Below are 12,492 nucleotides of genomic sequence, written 5' to 3' on the forward strand. Positions count from 1 at the left end.
TTACTTTTCAATTAAATGATTACTTTACAAATAAAATTATCATCTTTTCAAATTAAATGATTACTTTACAAATAAAATTATCACTTTTCAAATTAAATGTTTACTTTACAAATAAAATTATCACTTTTCAAATTAAATGTTTACTTTACAAATAAAATTATTACTTTTCAAATTAAATGATTACTTTACAAATAAAATTATTACTTTTCAAATTAAATGTTTACTTTACAAATAAAATTATCTCTTTTCAAATTAAATGATTACTTTACAAATAAAATTATCACTTTTCAAATTAAATGATTACTTTACAAATAAAATTATTACTTTTCAAATTAAATGATTACTTTACAAATAAGATTATCTCTTTTCAAATTAAATGTTTCCTTTACAAATAAAATTATCCCTTTTCAAATTAAATGATTACTTTACAAATAAAATTATCACTTTTCAAATTAAATGATTACTTTACAAATTAAATGATTACTTTACAAATAAAATTATCACTTTTCAAATTAAATGATTACTTTATAAATAAAATTATTACTTTTCAAATTAAATGATTACTTTACAAATAAAATTATTACTTTTCAAATTAAATGATTACTTTACAAATAAAATTATCTCTTTTCAAATTAAATGTTTGCTTTACAAATAAAATTATCCCTTTTCAAATTAAATGATTACTTTACAAATAAAATTATCACTTTTCAAATTAAATGTTTCCTTTACAAATAAAATTATCTCTTTTCAAATTAAATGATTACTTTACAAATAAAATGATTACTTTTCAAATTAAATGATTACTTTACAAATAAAATTATCTCTTTTCAAATTAAATGATTACTTTACAAATAAAATTATCTCTTTTCAAATTAAATGATTACATAACAACAGAATAATGAAAATATTTTCATTACATTGGCTCAGAATTTCTTTCTTACTTTCTTCTAAGCGTGATTCAAAATTATTTAGTTTAATGAATATATTGGATTATACAGGGATTCAGTTGTATAGTTATGACACCAGGTAAGTCGTCAACTTTAAATAATCAGTTGTACATAGTTTACTTTACCTTCTGATCTTCAACAACCTGATTAACATGTTCCATTTGACCTTTTAACTGGGCATCAAATGACCTCTGTTCAGATTCCTAAAAAATATACTTTTGCTAAATATTGTTTTGATCTAGAATAGAATATAAATTTCTTACAAGATTAAATATAAAGTAAACTATTAATTATTCTAATTCCTGTGACATCCTTCCTGAAACAAAGTTTGAACAGTTGATCTCAGTGACCTAATAATTGATGCGAACCTACTGAGCTTATCGGTAGAAGCGGGCATACCTTTAACGTCACTTTTAAATAATAAAAATCCCCAAGCTTCTTTTGATTGGTTGATTTTGTAAACATGCCTTTCTTATAAATGACTTACGATCCTAAGAAGATTCAAGTATAAGGCACAACATTATCTTGAGCTTCATTTGAATTAAACTATGATTGCAAACAACTTACAAGTTTCTTTGCATCAGCTAACTCTTTTTTAGTTTTAACTAATAACTGTTTTAATTTATTTCCTCTGTCATCTGATTGTAGCCTCTGTTCATCCACACTTTCTACAAATATATACATACAAAATACAACGTCTGAAAGAATCATTGGGACAATGCCGATTAGCACTGGTATGATATATCAGTGAATCGCGATAAGATATGCCCCATTCTATACAAAATGGAGAATTTTTCGTAAGTTAGCGAAATGACTGAAATTGTTGGTAACTATTTATAAGATGGTGAACATTAACCATGATCATTAACATTAACAGGCTGATCTTGGATTTTTTGTTGTAATAAATCTCCAGATATTCTGAAACTTACCAATTTGTTCTTGGAATGTTTTAATTCGTTCTTCTAATCTCTCTATTTCATTTGTGAGTTCTACTATCTTACTATCTTTCTCTTCAACTTTACTATTTAAGGTCTGAACTGTTCTCTCATAGTCAGCTATTTCTAAATCCATCATATTACTGTGACTAGCATTCTATAAAGTAGTACATTTACTAAATAATAATTGATTGAATAGTTAAATGACAAAAATCCACTGTTATAGTCAAACATATGTTAATTACAGCCCTGAGAAGTTCACATTACTTAAACAAAAACTATGTTTGTATGACCCAAACCATTTTTCATCCAGTGTGTCATTCAAAATGTTACAAGTTTGGCTCTGATAAGATATCACCTTATATACATGTACAAACCTTATTAGCTGATGCAAGATTATCTTTCAATTCTTTTATTTCTGTTTCCATGGCAACTACCTTCTTTTCATGAATTGTTTTTTCTTCCACCAGTTTATTCTCAACCTAAAACCATAGCAATAGAAAAAAGAATCTAATGCATGACAATGGGACACAAGAAGATTGAAAATTTGATTGCATCTCAGGAAGCATATGAAATTAAATTTCAGTAGTGCAGCTTAAGAATCAAATACCAAATCATTCATTTACCTGTTGTTTTTCTTTCTTTACTTCAGTTAATTGAATGCTTAATGCTGATTCTGTAGCTTTTAGTTCTTTTATTTTGTTTGAGCTTTCTTCAATGGCACTTACTTTACTCTACAAAACAACAAAATAGTAAAGTACCGACAAAAGTCATACACTAATTATAACCATGATTGTTTTACTTTGAAATATTGGCAAAACAAGGCTCAACGGGCTAAAAAATGTCAAAGTTACAGATCCCTTTACTGCTGGAATTTTAGCAGAGTAACCCTATGGAATGGCCAAAATAAACTCTATTTCAATTCAGTATATCAAAATAACTAAAGTCAAGCTAGATTTGAGTAATTAAGTCTTTACCTTTAGATCAGATGATAGTGCTTCCACTTCTTTATGTAAATTTTCATTTTCTATTTTCACTTCTGCTAACTGTTGTCTGGACTCTGTTAACTGATCTAACATTTTCATCATGTCAACTTCAGACTGATTCACTTTGTCTACCATCCTCTTCATTTCTGCATCAACATTACACTGACTTGCTTCCTGGTTCTACAATATATAATGCAGAAGTTATAGGACTCTCAGTAGGCATCTTCACAATGTCAAGCTATTACAAACTTCGTTTTATACCTTGACTGCAATAGCCATCTTTCTAGTGTCACAAAATTGACAAATGCAGTGATTTGATTGGATTGTATGCTAGTGAATATGGCTAATCATTGATCAGAGACCTCGACAGAATTACACTAAGTCATTATGTTTACATTCTTTCTGTCAAGGACTGTCTATTTCAGTCAAGGTATAAGATGAAACTTGTAATAGCTTGGCATTGTGAAGATGCTCATGATGGGGATGGAAATAAGATTAAAATGCAGATCCAAAACTCTGGAAATGGTAGGAGATAACACTGGAAGAAAAGTAGCTCTATCTTTTACCTGTGGGTATCACACAACACCTATTATCAAAAGAGTGAAAAATTAGATCATTACCTGATTAGTTTCTTCTACCTGAGTTTGTAACTGTGAGATCTTTTCTTCTAATTCTAATTTCACTTTTTGTAAATTAGAAAATTCTTCATTCATCGAGGTCAGCTGAAACAATATAAAATAAAAGTTGAGTTTATTATTCAAACAAGGGAAAAAAACGCTTTTTACACACAAGTCATCATCAATCTTAATAAGTTCAGTGCTGTATACCAATACCATACATGGCTTTTTGCCAATCAGACATAATCATACCTTTGCTTTGGTATCAGTAGTTTCTTTTTTAGACTTGATAGCAAGTTGTTTCAATTTGACACATAATTCTTCTTTTTCTTTCAGGATTACTTTGAAATTTTCCACTTCACTATTCATAGATTGCTGAAAATATAAAACATCAATTTCAAAAATTTTACAAAAATCCATAACAACAGCATTTGAAAATGATAAATTTTCACCTAATAAAACTAGCACATATATACATAACTATTTCACATCCATTAAAAGAAATGTGACAAGAATAATATGGATTTTACCTTGAATTGCATGTAAACAAAGATGAAAATGCAACATATGTGTAAATATACAAAACAGTGGTAACAGAAAAAAAACACTTACACTGGCTTGTTGTGTTTGTTCAGTAGTTTTTGTTTGGATTTCATGTAGTTGAATAGAAAGTTGTTGTTTCTCTTCATTCAAAGACTGGAGTGATTCTTCTAGTTCCACAACTTTATCACTAAGATCTTGAATTCTATTTGAATCTATACCATTCTTTTCATCAGATTCTGAAAGTTTTTCTCTTAATTCTTGAATTTCATTATTAAGTTTTTCTAATGTTTTGTCCTTCTCATTGCATTTGTCTTTAAGATCCATTATCATGTTTTCAGAGCTCTTCAATTCATTCTCCAATTGCAACTTTCCTTCTTCCAGAATTTGAACAAGATTACTTTCTTTTTCAGAGGAGTTTAAGGCCAATTCTTTTAATGTTTCCTCCTTTTCAGCCAAAGCTTGAACAGCTTCTGAATATTTACTATCCAATTCTGTGGTTTCAAGGTCCCTCTTTTTTAAACCATCTAATGCCTCATCTCTTTCTTTTTCTACTCTTTCTAGATTGTCTTTCAATTCTGTAATTTTCTTGCCCAGTATTTCTGCACCTTGTTCCAAAGATTCAAATCTGGCAGAAGAGTTTTCATTCTCTGTTGTCATGGTTTCCAGATCTCTTAAAACTGCTGTCTGTTGATCATTCAGTTTCTGATGATCTTCTTGCAGAAGTGACAACTTATCATTCAACCCAGCATTTTCTTCTTGTAATTTCAGAATTTCTTCAGATTTTTGAGTAATATCATGTTTCAGCTCTGCAATGACATTTTCATTTGCAGAAACGGTATGTAGTGTGTTGGAACTTTCAGACAAAATGGCTTCCTTTTCCTGTATCAAAGAAGACATTTGTAAATTTTGTTCTTTGTTATGGTTTCTGAATTCTTCTAATTCGTGAACATTTTTGGTCAGTTCTTCTTGTACAGAAATATACTTATCTTCTGCTTGCAGTTTTTCTTCTTGCAATTTGCCAACTTGTTCTTTCAACAGATTAATTTCTTCATGTTCAGCAACTTCTTTTTCAGTTTGAGATTTCTGGAATTTTTCTTCCAATTCCTGGAACTCTAATCCTACTTTTTCCAGCTTCTCAGACATTTCCTTCTCAACAGTTGCTCGTTCTTCCTGGACTATTTTCATAGCTTCCTCAACAGCCAACAGTTGTTGAGTTCTATCTTCTACAGTTTTTTCTAATTTGCTTTTTTCAGTCTCATAATCATCAACATTTTGTGTCAAGACAGTCAGTTGTTCTTGCATCTGATCAACAATTTGGATATTAGATTCAAACTCTTTGTCTTTCCTTTCTTTCTCAGCCTTCAATTGATTCAATTCACCGTTTAGAGTTTGGATTTCTTCAGCCATCTTGAATTTTTCTGCTTCAATTGCCTCTTTCTCATCTTTAGCCTGAGAACATTCATTTTTCAGTGTTCTGATTTGGTTAGTAAATTCTGTGTTGGAGTTTTGCAGTTCTTCAATCTTCTGGCAATAATCAGCCCTTTCGGAATTGTCAGAATTAGCAAGGCCAAGCTGTTCTTTGACCTCTTCATATTTTTTCTTGGAATCTGTCAAAGAATTAGATAGTTCCAATATCTGGCTTTCCATCTCAATAACATAGGCTTGTCTTTCTTTGACAGTTTCTACTGCACCTGTTACAGAACTTTCCATTCCTTCAATCTTAGAATTCAGCTGCAATATTTCATTCTCTTTTGAAGAAATTTCTTCCTTAGCCTCTAGGAGCTCCTTTTCAAGACATGATATTTTTACTTCATCTTCCTCAAATTGGAACTGAAGATCTTCAATCTGTTGCTGCAGCTGTTTTTCTTTCTCAACAGCTAATTCATTTATGACAGTTAAAGATTCCTTTTCTCTTTCAAGGGTTTCCTTCTCAGCAATGGCTTCCTCCTTTTCCCTTCTGAAGCCTTCAATCCTGACAGCTTCATCTCCTTTATTCATGTAAGCAGCATCAAGTTCCGACTGCAGTCTGTTTCTATCCTCAATGATTTCTTTTACAGCAGTTTTCATATCATGAACCACACTGTCATCACCATCTTGCATTTTAAACACTTCATCTTTTAAACTGTCTCTTTCACTCAGAGCTTCTTGTAGTGACAACATGAGGAACTCCATTTCCTTCTTACAGTTTTGTTCACGGATTTCAACTTCTTCTAATTCTTCTGCCAGCTGTTCCTTCTCATCTTTCATCATGTGCATCAGATCATCCCATTCTGCTAGTCTTTGTTTGGTAGCTAGTAGTTCTTGTTCCATTTCTTCTCTTTCAGTTAGCAATTCTTTCACTTCTGCTTCATAATTTTTGTTGTCTGAAGCAGAATTGGTTACATTTTCTTCATTCATTCCAGCTTGTAGACCAACAGCATTTGATCTCTCCATTGATTCTTCTACAACCTTTTCTTGAGTATCATTTTCAGCAGCTTCTGATGCAGATGGTGGATTTTCCAGTACCTGTTCAGTTTGAGACTCACAATGTTCCAGTGATATTTCTGTTTGAGTATTTTTGGCACTGACATCTGGGCCATCCTCCATCTTTTGCAATATGACATCACCAACTGATTTCAGCTCTGAGATATTTTCTCGTAATTTTTGCTCTGTTTCTTTCCTGTGCTCAATTTCTTCAAACATTTCCTGCAATTTCATCTCTATAGCAGATTTTTCAGAACCAATATCTTGAATGATCTGTTCTTGCTTTTCGGTCTCTTCAAAGAGTTCTTGAAATTGAATCTGTACAGCTACAGTTTGTGACTTGTTTTCTGACAACTCTGTAGCCATTTGTTCAACCTGCTTTATCAAACTCAAATTCATTTCATTCTGCTTGGAACTCCTTTGTGTCACGTCAGCACATTCTTCTCGTAACCTTTCCAACTCAGACTCCAATTTCATCACATTTGAACTGTCTTCTTCAGTTTTGGTAAAATTTTCTGCACTTATAGACTTATCTTCTTCTATCTTGTTTGTCAAATCAGAAATGTGATCATCTTTTTCTTGGACTGACTTTTTCAAAACCTCCAGCTCTTCTTTCAGTTGCTGTAATTCTTCCTCCAGAACATTCTTTATGGAAACCAATTCTTCATCATCTTTAGTCATAGTCAATAAATTGTCTTTAGTAGTTGTAAGTTCTGTTTGCAGACTTTCAATTTTAGCATTCAGATCTGACGCCTCAGAATTTGTCTGTTTCAAATTATTAATATATTCATCTTTCTCACTGACCACTGATTCCAATCTTTCTAATTCAGATTCATAGTTAAGGCACTTGGCTTGAAATTCAGATATTTGTATTTGCGCTTCATATTTTTCACCCGACATTTCCTTGATAACTTCCTCTTTGCTTGTCAATTCTGAATTCAAACTGTCCAACTTTTCAGACAGTTCCTTCATTTGAGATTCATTTTCAGATAATTTATATAATTTCTTATCTTTATCTTCTAAAACCTCTTGTAGAGAAACCACTTCTGATTCCAATTTCTGTAATTTTTCTTTCAAATCTACATTTTCCTGCTCTAGAATATTTTTATCTTCTGCTACTTTAGTTTTTTCTTCTGTTTCTGACATCTGTTTCTTTTCATACTCCTGGAAAATAAAGTAATATTCTAAATGATGTTGAAATATCAAAGACAGACAACAGTTTAAGTCTTTCCCTAATTGCAATATTACCTTTTAATTACAATAAACCACCAATGAGCTTCATACTGTTACGTTGTATCAGAAATGTACAAGGACTTCAGTCATGTATAGTGATATCAGTCATGTATAGTGTAATGAGTCATGTGTTGTGATATCAGTCATATATCAGTAACTTGTCATAATATCATTATGTTTCTTGATATCAGTCATGAGTCATAATGTCAGACAGTCTACCACTAATGGCCACTAACCTGTAATTGTTGTGTTAGTTGAGATATTTTTGTATCATATTCTAGTTGTTGATCAGACTGTATCTGGCTATCATGTTGACTATCTATTTGATCAGCTAGATTATTCCTTTCTTCTGTTAATGTCTTTACTTCTTCTTCCAATTTCTGAGATAAAAAAATAGCAAATTAGACAAAAATAGTCAAAACTAGTGACCTCTATCAGAATAAGATCATAGAAAACTGGATAAATGGCCAAAGAGAAAATAATTGGATATCTATTCATCTTTTAGCATATTACAGTCTAATATACAGCCAAACTAATCAACAAATTTAACACTAAACAAAACGCATATGGGAAGAAAATGCTTGTACATAGCAGAATGTTGAATTTAGTGGCACAATTTAAATAATAGGGAGCTTCATAGTTCATCTTAAAAATTACAAACCTTATTAGATTTTGAAAAAGACTGTTGTTCTTCTTGCATACATTGTAATGTGGATGTTAAAGTTTCATTTTTCATTTGTAAACATTCTATTTCTTCTAGAAATTCCTAAAATTTCAAAAAGTTTGATGATCCACAAGTCAAAATCTAATTACTTAATTCAAATTTCATGTCTTACTTTACTCCTACAGATTGGACTAACCAGGAAATGTAAGGCCATACAGTGTGTAACGAGATAAAATTTGCCAGACCAGCAGCATAAGCTTATTCCATTTTAATTTCTTAGTGCTAATGGATCTTTAATGTACAGTCTGTCACATACGGGGCCTTGGGTTACTGTCTCATTCGTACAACTGGATGCTTTTTCCATGTCAGTTCCTGTGACCAGCTTAACTGAAAGGGATGAACCTGGACGAAGAATCCCAAAATATCATTTAGACATATGCACAGATCAAACCCTCAACTGTAAGACTAGTGGTATAACTCACTTAACAACCCATCCAATATTTTTTAATGGCTAGAGATAATAACGGTCATAATACAATCCAATATATATATCTAAATGACACCAAAGCTATTTTGCAAAAATTACTTCATATCTTGATTTCATATAAATTTGTTAGAATTAGGCTTACTTTATTCTTTTTCTCAAATTTAACAAACTTATCACATATCAGTTCTTTTTCTTTCTTAACATTTTCAATTTCTTCTTGTAATTTCTGAAAAAATGAAGTCATGAATATCAATGACAGTACATTCATATCTTATGCAATAAAAAAACAATATCATATTCATTTCATAGATGAATCTAAATATACTATCCATAAATAAGTAAAATATACAGTAAACAAAGCCAGTTTAGTGTTTACTAATCCTTTTCATAATGCATAATTTGATAAACTTGTAGGTAGTTATTTACATCAAAATACTATAAATAAATAAATCACAGTCAAAAACATTCAATGTTCATACTTACACTGACAGATAACTTTATAAAAATATCAATCCCCTATTAAATATTAAGAAAGCCATTTAAAATATATCTTGAATCTAGTATGTACCTGAAGTTGTACAGCAGCTGATTCTTGTGATTGTTGGACAGCATTGTAAGCTTCTAATGCTTCTTGTCTACCTTCTTCACTGTCTTTTAATTCTTCTTCTAATTCCTGTACAGAACAAAGTATTCATGCTAGATAATAAATAGGAATAATAGAATATTATTTTCTATCTCAATAGTAATCAAATGAGATCTAACACATCAGCATATGATTTGTGAAGAAAAAAGAGGCTTTCAGTGTTCACATATTTAACAAAAGAAAAGGAAAGTTTCATTAATTATAGTTTTAATAACAAAATACCTTCAACCTTCAAAAAATTCTTTCAATGAACACATGGTTTTATAATTAAAAGCATTTCAAAAAACTTCTATCTCTTTGAGGCCACATAAAACATACCTTAATTCTCTTAGATGAGTCATCTTCTGATTTTGTATCTTTCTTTGCAGATTCAACCTCGGTGATCTTTTTAGTCAATTCTAGTAAAAAAATATACCTTACAAATTTAACTAAAGCACAACAAGGAAGTTTAAAAATTAGTTGTGAAATTAGTTCTGAAATAACTATATGTGAGAAGTGGCAATAGTCTAAACTTACACTTTGTTAAATTGCATTAGATGAGGACATCAGATTTTATTTTTGGAAAGTGAAACTGATATCAGTTGGTAAAGAAGATACCAGTAATTAGAAAAATTTATCAATTAAAACTAAACAAAAACAACATAAATAATTACCTTCACATTTTAACCTGGTTTTTTGTAATATTATCATCTGTTTTTTAACAAATTTTAATAAATCTTCTTTAGGCAAAGAATCAAGCTGAAAATTAAATATAAAACATAGTATCAACCAAAACTGATTTCTACACTTTTGATCTGTTTTTAAGGATAAATCTATAAAGTACAAAATTTTGTAAAGAAATTAAACTTTGTAAACCAACCTTTGAGCCCCCTGGACTTTTTCCAGTACCTCCTCCATCATCCTTTGGCTCCTGTGGCTGAGAATCCTGAAAATAAAGTAATTTGTAGTAGATTTTGAAATGTCACTCTATTATCAGAGCAAAGTAAAAAAAAATTTTGGAGTTTTTTCTCTTATTTTTATGGTAATTGGAATATCAGTTAGTCTTAAAATGTCTTTGCGATTTCAGCTAAAATTTGGAACGTTTTGGGTTGAAATTTCTAGCAGAGAAATGTGCTTCTTTTCATTGTAAAATTACAATAAATTTTATTTGATCAGTGCAAAGACACTTTAAGACTAACAGTACTATCTCGAGGCTGAAATTCCAATTCTCATAAAAATAATAGATAAAATTCAAAAATCTTTTTACTTTGCTCAGACAGTAGGTCTTAGCATAGGTCTACAAGTGTTTACCTTCATTAACGCTATCTGTGAAGTAACAGTAATTGACAACTGTGCAACAGTCACAATGGGTATATGATGGTATAGTCTGAACTTACAAAAACTTATTATTAGATTTTTGACATAATTTATTGTGTATCCCGTAAGTTTACTCTAGCAGTCTAAAATGAGTTTAAAACTGATATCCCTATCGCAACCATTCATCGTATATAGATAAAGATAAAGATCAGGCAAGCACTGAGGGAGAAGGCAATTAAATAACAAAAATTAACTTTTTATGAAATTATTGAACTTGAAATAATGAAGTTCCTTTAGTTTGGAGTGGACTGGTTTCACTTGCTGACATTATCTACTGAAAATTGACCTTGATACGTTGATCAAAAAAATAAAACACTTACAGCCATTGATTTATTGTGAGGTAACCGTTTTCAAAGTAGGTTTATATTTAAGAAAATAACAGAGATAAATAAATAATAGAGTGTATGCTTGTTCAGTATGATATGCTTGAATGTTTATACCGGAAGTTTCAACGTGTACATGTAATTTTACCTCACTATTGAAGAGCGCATTTTTTTGTCGGACCACATCAAAATAATATCATTCATAACACTGTCTTTCTATCTTTAACATTTACAAAACCGTTGTATGATCATAAAGATTTTGTTTGTAATGTTACATTAACACATTTAAGGCTGTTGCCAACTTGATCGACAAACTAACTCGACAAAATTAAAAATTTGACAATCGACCTGTGTACAAGTTGTCTCCCTTGATCGAAAGCAACAGGCAATGTCAATTGACACTTCGTCATTACTTCAGTGGTCGGCCAATTTTTGTGGCCGATGGATACACTAATTTTTTGGATTGATTGTAATTGTTGTAATTAAATCAAAAAACGAAAAATTTGTAATTCATTTTATTATTCAAATAAAGCCTCTAAAAAGTCGTGTAATGAATAGAATCATTACATAGTTTTCAACATTTCTTTCGCCAGTGACGGATAGCCAATATGGATAATGAAGAATGACCAATTTTTTCAATGGTCTCCTTTGGAATTATAAATGCAATTGTTGGTGCCATTGAGGTCCTGAGATGCCAATCTAACATATTTAGGTGTACAATAGGGAGAAATGCCCTTTATTCCTATAATTTCTCAAATATGGCCAGTGACGATTATCCAATATGGCGGACTGGCCAGTCAAAGACGAAGCCCCTACATGGCCAATTTTTGCACAGTCCACAGTAATGGGGGTGAGGCAGATTTTTGGATGGAATTGGCACAAACTCAATCACATAGTGCCTTCAGATCTCTAAATATATCCAAAATTCCAACATAATGGTATTTCCATGCCTAACTGTGTTACTGGCCAGTCAATACAGCCTATACATGGCCAATTTTTGATAAATGGCCAATTTTTTCCGATGGTTTACTTAGGAATTATGAAGAAAGTTTTTGGTTCCAGAGTGGTCCTAAGATGCCAATCTAGCATATTTAAGAGTACAATGCGGAAAAATGCTGTTTATTCCTATTATCTCTAAAATATGGCCAGTGATGGATATCCAATATGGCGGACTGGCCAGTCAAAGACGAAGCCCCTACATGGCCAATTTTTGCACAGTCCACAGTAAAGGGGGTGGGGCAGATTTTTGAATGGAATTGCCACAAACTCAATCTCATAGTTCTTTCAGGCCTACG

General features: G+C 31.0%; 1 protein-coding gene across 1 annotated transcript in view; it reads right to left on the reverse strand.

Moving 5' to 3' along the window:
* Positions 1 to 1,063: 1,063 nt before the first annotated feature.
* LOTGIDRAFT_167132 (hypothetical protein) overlaps positions 1,064 to 12,492 on the reverse strand; it is a gene marked incomplete at both ends in the record, with an annotated part of 13,486 nt that continues 2,057 nt past the window's right edge. Inside the window, 17 exons of the mRNA XM_009064617.1 lie at positions 1,064 to 1,150; positions 1,515 to 1,615; positions 1,877 to 2,039; positions 2,260 to 2,364; positions 2,509 to 2,616; positions 2,860 to 3,048; positions 3,489 to 3,590; positions 3,738 to 3,860; positions 4,098 to 4,519; positions 5,720 to 7,655; positions 7,961 to 8,104; positions 8,386 to 8,490; positions 9,018 to 9,101; positions 9,444 to 9,548; positions 9,837 to 9,916; positions 10,172 to 10,256; positions 10,378 to 10,443. Coding sequence (XP_009062865.1) covers positions 1,064 to 1,150; positions 1,515 to 1,615; positions 1,877 to 2,039; positions 2,260 to 2,364; positions 2,509 to 2,616; positions 2,860 to 3,048; positions 3,489 to 3,590; positions 3,738 to 3,860; positions 4,098 to 4,519; positions 5,720 to 7,655; positions 7,961 to 8,104; positions 8,386 to 8,490; positions 9,018 to 9,101; positions 9,444 to 9,548; positions 9,837 to 9,916; positions 10,172 to 10,256; positions 10,378 to 10,443 — 4,005 coding nt within the window. The remainder of the gene's footprint in view (positions 1,151 to 1,514; positions 1,616 to 1,876; positions 2,040 to 2,259; positions 2,365 to 2,508; positions 2,617 to 2,859; positions 3,049 to 3,488; positions 3,591 to 3,737; positions 3,861 to 4,097; positions 4,520 to 5,719; positions 7,656 to 7,960; positions 8,105 to 8,385; positions 8,491 to 9,017; positions 9,102 to 9,443; positions 9,549 to 9,836; positions 9,917 to 10,171; positions 10,257 to 10,377; positions 10,444 to 12,492) is intronic.

Source organism: Lottia gigantea (genome assembly GCF_000327385.1).
Source record: "Lottia gigantea unplaced genomic scaffold LOTGIsca_64, whole genome shotgun sequence".
NCBI classification, from domain to species: Eukaryota; Metazoa; Mollusca; class Gastropoda; family Lottiidae; genus Lottia; species Lottia gigantea.